Source organism: Alosa sapidissima, chromosome 5, assembly GCF_018492685.1.
Source record: "Alosa sapidissima isolate fAloSap1 chromosome 5, fAloSap1.pri, whole genome shotgun sequence".
Classification (NCBI taxonomy): Eukaryota; Metazoa; Chordata; class Actinopteri; order Clupeiformes; family Clupeidae; genus Alosa; species Alosa sapidissima.
In genome coordinates, this window is record NC_055961.1 from 11,058,504 (window position 1) to 11,066,842 (window position 8,339).

Genomic DNA, 8,339 nt, shown 5'->3' on the forward strand with positions numbered 1-8,339 from the left:
GGGGGCATCAAAAACAAATGCATATTTATGAACGCTCTCTTCTCTCTCTCTCTCTCTCTCTCTCTCTCTCTCTCTCTCTTCTCAGCCCTGCAGCCATAAGCGAATCCCTGGCCTTAATTATGCTTTATAAATATGCATGCATTAGGACATCTCAGAATCTCCAGCTCACTGAGCGAGCGAGCGGAAGAGGAAGAGAAGAAGAAAAACGGTTAATAAAGAAATAATAACGTGGGATCTCACTGCGGCAGCGATTTGATCACATGATGTCGACCCAATACGTGTGGTCATGGGTTCCCCCTTCCCAGAGGACCAACCCTCTCCCACACACACACATGCACAGACGCAAACATGCCCACACATACACACACACACACACACACACACTCACACACATTCACACCATGCGGTGACACAGAGGTCAGGGAACTCCTAGTTAGTTAGATGCTCACTGCATTAGTCATCCTTATTTAATCCAATACCCCTGGTGGACATAATCCAGGCACTTCAATTTATCATCATGATCGTCGTTGTCAGAGTCTTCATCGTCGTCATTAACACCACTGTCTTCCTCTGTTTCTTCATTAGCGCCCGGGCTCGTGAGTGACTGACGTCCACAGCACTGGCTTTGTCTTTCAGCGTCTTTCTACTCCACTTTTCTTTCATATTTGTCATTATTAGAGTCGTTATCTTTCATTGCCCTTCTGTTACTTTTGCTTTGAAATCTCATCGTTTCTGTTCTTCACCCTTATCATGTTGAACTTACATTTATTTTATCTTAATTGTCACCGTGTCATTATTTATGGTTAAAGACTCATCATGTGTATAGACAGAGACAGTAACGCACACCAAAACACTATTAACAAGGTGTTGACTTCTGCTGATAAACGTAAAAAATTGTAAAAAGAGGTCGCACACTCTGGCTCTAAAAGTATAATTTATTGGATAACGTTTTGGCCCGTGAGGCCTTCTTCAGTTCCGATTTTTCACTCATCATCTGAAAAGTGTCTGGGCAAACAACTGGCCAACAAGCAAGCTTTGCCTTAAAGCATAAACCACCTAGTGAGCCTCAGTTCCTCCAGCTCTCTGATGGCCTGTTTGTACCCGAAAAGAAAGCACAGTTCTTTAGAATCACCCATCAATCCTGCCGTAATTCTGTGCTGTATTGCTCCTCGGGAGAACATCCATCCATATCGGGCTTGTCGCCTCGTAAGTCGTTGTTTTGAGACGGGGGGGGCCCCCGCGCGAGTTGCACATGTGCCGTCGGAGGAGTCATTTCACAGGCGTGTCTGTCTCATCATGTCATCAGTCACCCCACGCATTTGTCTCTCTCATTGTGGTTTGAGGTGCCAGTTTCAATCCACACGGATATTTGTCTCCATGGCTATCACCACATGCAAACGCACATACACACGCACGCGCATACACACACACAGAGAGAAGTCGGAGGCATTTCATTTCAGCTATCGGGAAAATACATTAGCAGCACCAACAAAAATTAGGATAGTTAGAATTAGGTAGGCTACTACAAACAGTTTAAATGAAGGCAAGTGGGGGTAATAAGCAGCCACACCATATCACACTTGGCAGATTCTATGTAGAGGCTTATTCAGTCTTTTTTAAAGAGATTTAATTGTGCCAGAGTATTAGCATATGTATTCCATCTGAAATAGCCGTGCAGACATATGGTAGCTGTCATGGGCATTTTTGTGTTTGGACTGGATAACTACTTTCCCTCTCAATACTAGAGGAGAACCCCTGTGCACACACTCCCAGTGTGTGTGTGTGTGTGTAAGAGAGAGAGAGAGTGTTTGTGTGTGGTGTGTGTGTGTGTGTGTGTGTGTAAGAGAGAGAGAGAGTGTTTGTGTGTGGTGTGTGTGTGTGTGTGTGTGTGTAAGAGAGAGAGAGAGTGTTTGTGTGTGGTGTGTTTGTGTGTGTGTGTGTGTGTGTGTGTGTGTGTGTGTGTGTGTGAGAGAGAGAGAGACTGTGAGGTTGTGTGTGTGTGTGTATGTGGGCATGTGTGTGAGTGTGTGAGCATGCGTGTGTTTTTTTTTGTTGTGAAATGCAGATGTTCTGTGTACCGGTTGGTTTCTCCGGCCGGCGTCTCCTCCTGACAGACTCGGTCTGGCTGCGGCGATTGATAGCCAGCGCTCATCACTAAATCTTAATGGAGGCACCCGGGCCCCCGTGAGTGACACTTACAGTAGGGCCTCCATCACACCTAAACACCCTCCGTTACAGCAGTCTGATGCCCATTAGCATTGTCCAGCTGAGCGGAACACGCGCTAGCGCTGGAACGGCCGGCTATGTAGCACAGCACGCACACACGTTCGCGCTTCTGTTTGGGGGTTGGGGTGTGGGGGGCAGAGAGAGAGGGAGAGATAGAGCTAGAGAGAGAGAGAGAGAGAGAGAGATGTTGTTTGTGCGGTCCGAGCCCAATGCAGGCAGGTTGAGTAGGTGGTGGGTTGGAAGGGCGGATGGATGGTGGCAGGGTGTCACGTATTTATTGCCTTTGATTGATGGCTAAGCTGACTCGCGGTCTGCCTCCGAGGCGCCAAGTCAATTATAAAGCACTGCTAGCATTTCACACCCCTGAGCACGGTCACGCTGCGTACATGTCGCAGACTTATTAGCCACCAAGTGCTAGAATGCACTAACACAACTGTGAGTGTGTGTGTGTGCGTGTGTGTGTGCGTGTGCGTGTGTGTGTGTGTGTGTGTGTGTGAGGTGTGCTGCTGTGCTCGTGCAACGCTCTGCCCACCTCTCCCAGGCAAATGAATTTGTGTTGTGTGAGCCGCGACATAAACACCAAATTGTTGGCAGCGAGTTGTTATGTTTGCAGCTTTTTTGAGATCACATTTCTTTTAACTCAGTGCAAAGAAAGGCTTGTTAGTCAGTGGCAAGTCTCAGGAATCTCTCGCCAAAATAAAAAACAACATTGTTGTAGGTGTTTGTGTGTGTGCATGTGTGTCTGCACCCACACGCAGACGTCTCTGTAATTCATACTGCTATTTTAAGACCACCTTCTGTAGCATCGTCTTTGTAAGTCTCTGCTGGTCTCTCTCTGTTCTCTCCGTTATTTTAACACTCTCTTTCATTCACACTGACCTCTATTCTGTCTCTCCCCCTCTCTCTCTCTCTCTCTCTCTCTTTCTCTGTCTCCCTCTCTCAGGTTTGCGTGGGTGCAAGTTGCTACCAGCTCTCTCAGGCTGATGAGGAGCTCACAGCGGGTATGGAACATTCCGGAGAGAGCGTCTGAGGACCCTACCACTCTGCCCTCCCCACCTCGCCTTGCCCCACCCCACCCTCCAACTCCAGGCCGACGGGGGAGAGCGCAATTTTTACCCTAATCCCTCCGCAAAAGCCCTCCGCCCGCGTCCTTCTCATCCCCCTAATCCACCTTCTGTTTGCGAGGGCGGCTTTAGGAATTCTCTCATTTGTCTCCCATCAGGCCTCCATTTTACCCCCCCCCCCCCCCCACACACTCACACATCCTCATAGTTACCACCCCCCACCCACCCCTACAGTCACACATCCTCATAGTTACCCCCCCAGACACAGACACACACACACACGCACATCCTCATAATTACCCCAGCACACATTTAAACACATAAACACACACACATACGTACACCCACTCATTGGAACAGAAGTCACTGGTCTCCCCTGTGTTATTCGTGTTCAACACAGGTGTGACAGTTTCCAACTCTACACTCTTCTTCACCCCTTCTCCATTCCCTCTGTTCCTTCCCTCTTTCTTTCCCTCCCTCGTTTTTTTCTTCTTTTGCCGTCGGCGATGTCGCTGTTTCGCTCGGGCGGGCCCAGCAGGCGGCAGGCATCTTCGTCCTCCTCCTCCTCCTCCTCGTCGGGCTCCTCTGTGGCACGCGCCTGCCCGCGCCGCATGTCTGACACCTGCCTGGTGTGGCTCCTGGGCCTGGCGCTGCGTCTTGCGCTCTCCTCGTGCCAGCGGGCCGACCTGAGCGCCGGCCCTGGTGGCGCCAAGCACCCCGTGGTGACCACAGGCTACGGCAAACTTCGCGGCGTGCGCAAGGAGCTCAACAACGAGATCCTGGGCCCGGTGGAGCAATACCTGGGCGTACCCTACGCCACGCCACCCGTAGGCGAGCGCCGCTTCCAGCCGCCCGAGGCGCCAGGCTCCTGGCAGGAGGTGCGCAACGCCACGCAGTTCGCGCCCGTCTGCCCGCAGAACATCCACGGCGTGCTGCCCGAGATCATGCTGCCCGTGTGGTTCACCGACAACCTCGACGCGGCGGCCGCCTACGTCCAGAACCAGAGCGAGGACTGCCTCTACCTCAACATCTACGTGCCCACCGAGGACGGTGAGTATCGGGGGCGGAGGGGAACGAGATCCCATACTAACAGGGTCTGTATCACAGAGGCATGCACACACACACACACAATCACACACATTATGTACACGCACACACACACACACACACACACACGCACACACACACACACATTATGTACACACACACACACACACACACACGCGCACACACACGCACACAATCACACACATTATGTACACACACACACACACACACACACACGCACACACACACACATTATGTACACACACACACACACACACGCACACAATCACACACATTATGTACACACACACACACACACACACACACACACACACACACACAGAGACTTACACATACACTTTGAGACACAAAGATGAAGGAACACATAGGCAAACAAGTGCAGACCTACATACAGGACATGAAGAGAAGAACTCTCACACACACACACACACACACACACACACACATATATTAAAACACAGACATATACCTAGACATATACCTTGACATACAGAGATGAGAGAACACATTTACACACACAAGCACAAACATATAGCTTATATACAGGGAGGTGAAGACGTGATCTCTCTTTCTCTATTTCACACACACACACACACACACACACACATACATACAGTAGTTGAAAATTTAGAGGTGAAGGCACACACACACACACAGACTCTCACACACACACACACACACACACACACACACACACACACACACACACACACACACACACACACACACGCACGCGCCCACACACGCACGCACACACTCGAGTTAGATGAAACTATAGAGGGCTTTCACAGCTCAGAGAGCAGGGTTACCAGGGCCCAGTGTTTGATGGGAAGTTAATCATCTGTGGCCGTCTTCCGTCGGAGGCTTGTTTGGGTCATATGTCTGCCTAACCCCGGGGGCCACGTGCAGAGTAGAGAGAGCCGAGCTGGAAAGTCCAGGGAGAGCATAGCTGTAGATCTGCACTAGCCGCCCCAGACACCCACCACACACACACACACACACACACACACACACACACACACACACACACACACACACATACCGGTATGCACATGCTCAGATACATGCACACACACATGCACACACAGACACACACACACAAACGTACGCACACACGCATGCACACGCTCAGACTTGCACACACACAGACACACACACACATGTCCACGCATGCACAGACATTTATGCCATACTCTCCCAACTAATGAGACAATTTCACTCTTATGGTTTGGTAAACAAACAAGGTATCCTTTATTATTATAGTTATATTGTACTCTATGCTGAGTAAGAGGTGGTGCTCACACAATAGAAATGGTTAGGATAATGGCTCTCTGTCAGGTGTACTTTTCTAAAATCTTGACCTTTTGGCCGTTTTGGCCCAGAGATGGCAGCTGATATTTGAGCAGGTGCGGCAGTGATTGGGATCGGAGGAGGATGTGTTGTGCGCTAGCCGTGAGTGGGTGTGGAGGGCCAGTCGGCTAGATAAGGGCTCTTCAGAGTTGACACCGTGCGCCTGTGAGATTACTAAAGAATAATAGCACTTAGTCGCATGCTAACACTTCAATGCCTGCCATCTGTTAAAATGTCTGTGTGTGTGTGTGTGTGTGTGTGTATGTGTGTGTGTGTATGTGTATGTTTACATGTCTATGTTTGTGTGTGTGATTGTGAGGGTGTAGGTATGTATGTCTGTGTTACTGTGCATGTGTGTTTGTGAGTGTCTTTTTGAGCAATTTTAGTTAGTGTGTCTATGTATTTGGTTATTTTGTATTTTGTTTGTGTGTCTGTGTGTCAGTGCCTGTCTGTGTATGTTTATTTTTTATTTATGTGTGTCCTCTAGTATACGCAGATCTGTCCTTAATCCCAAAAAACACTCAGGTTGGCTGACCCAGAGTGGACCGTAATATGTGGGTCTTTTTTTTGTGTGGAATTTTTGCAAAGGATTGACTTAGTTTTACACCCACCTTCTGTTCAGAAGCTCAGCAAAGACCACAGACAGCATTTTAAAGAGACACTGAGTAAAGAGGATATGACATAAAATGCTGCAGGTGCTTGAAATAGTCAGCCTGTGCAAAAACACTGTGCAATTTATCTTTAAAAAAAATAAAATAAAAAAAAAACTTAAGCGAGACTGTAGTTTATTGCTGCCACTTAAACAGGCTTTTTAGCTGGCAAGCTTTTTGGTCTGATATGCAGATTGCAAGCTAAAGATCTGTCTGCTCAGCAGTCGATTCTACTTCATTTAAAATTTACTTAGAACAAAAACCCAAAACAAAGATTATAATTATCGCATGTATGATTCAATAGACTTGCACATGTACACAGATTCGCACAAAACACACTTTTTTTTTTTCAAACTTCAGCAAAGGGGTAAAAAAAAAAATCTAGGACATCCTAACAAGGGGGGGATGTATTCTCTTAATGAAACAAACAGATGAAACTTATTTATACACAAGAGTGTTTCTTTTCAAGTCCCTATTTCTCTATTGTGGGATGTGTGTTTTCTTTCTGCTTCTTCCTCTTCCTCCTGAGCTATGAGACTGGGCAAACATTCAGTCCAAAATGTGCAGAATATGTCTATACACTGAAGCCGAAGCCTAAGACCGCATTGCTGCATGAGGACGACATCACACACTGCAGCCTGTCTGTTGCACAAATTGATCTCAAAGTAGAAAAAATATATATATAATAAAAATATATCAAATAAATAATAATAATTATAAAATAAATAAAAAGAAACACAGTTCCTCGATCACCACTGTGTCAAGTTATCCCTGTGTGCACCACATTGTTATGCAATGGGCCCTGCTCACACATACACACACACACATACAGTACACACACTGTGCATAGTCGCTTTGTCTCTTCATCTAAAATGAAACAGCTCTTCACAGTCTCTTTAAGGGAAGTCAAACCAATCTGCATCTGAAATCAATTCATTGACCCTGTGCACTGTGTTTCTTGTACACTGAGTTTTAATAGGAGTGGGAATTGGTGTATATATGAGTGGAACGACCTCACTGAGAATATTTGTTTTTCTATTTTTTCCATCCACACTAGCTAGGCTTGTTTGTAGATGGGTTTGATTTCAGCTAATAAGTATTGATTCTCTTGCGCTAATTAAGAGGCATATTGGAAAGTAAAGGTGTTCTTTCAACATATTCTTTTGAATTAGGCCCAATTAAGCACATTATGTGAGCAGAGTTCCTTTGCTGCCTAACTAATTAACAGGTGATTTGGAACAGAGATCCACTGGCGCACGCTATTGTGTGCATAGACATATGCACACACACATGCACACGTACACACACACACACACACATAAACACACACAGAGACACACACATACATGCAAAACATGGACACACACATACACACACAGTTCAAAGCAGACCCTTGGGAGAGACAATGAGGCATCAATGCAGAATATCAAAACACTGTTTTACATGAACGTGAGGGGAAGTAAAAATGTGTTGTTATGGTTTTTCTTTTAAGGAGAAACTTTCTGGTTTTGGCTATTTTGCATAAAAGCTTGTGTGGTTTGATGTAGATACTCCACAAAATGTTGCCTTTTACATTTTATCTTTTAAATGAAAATGGACTTGGTCCAATCCAGATGCAAAAATGCGGAACCTCCAAGGGTTCTGCAAGAAAATACATTTATTTTATCTGCCATTCAACAGTGACTCCACTGCAAGGTGGGACTCATTTTGCTATCTCCTGATTGTAATACATCCTTAGCAAATCCGGTGTGTGAATAACTTTGATACTCACAACACATAGCAGAGTACGGAACAGTAATATTGCACCAACCTTGGGAGCTTTATTGAGAAGATTCGGTCACACACTCATTTCAATCTTACTGCTTTCAAATGACAGTTTCTCTTTCACTACCTCCTCTAGTCAGTGAAGGATGCTGGTCCACTAGCCTCTTCTGCTTTTTTGTCCAGGCAGACTTCCAAATTAATATCCGCTTTAGTCCAA

General features: G+C 46.5%; 1 protein-coding gene across 2 annotated transcripts in view; it reads left to right on the top strand.

Moving 5' to 3' along the window:
• Window positions 1–3,485: 3,485 nt before the first annotated feature.
• The window catches only part of nlgn2b (neuroligin 2b), a 37,580-nt gene continuing 32,726 nt past the window's right edge, over window positions 3,486–8,339 (top strand). For both annotated transcript variants that reach the window (XM_042093470.1, XM_042093471.1), the window contains exon 1: window positions 3,486–4,340. In XM_042093470.1, coding sequence (XP_041949404.1) covers window positions 3,797–4,340 — 544 coding nt within the window. In that variant the 5' untranslated portion in view covers window positions 3,486–3,796. The remainder of the gene's footprint in view (window positions 4,341–8,339) is intronic.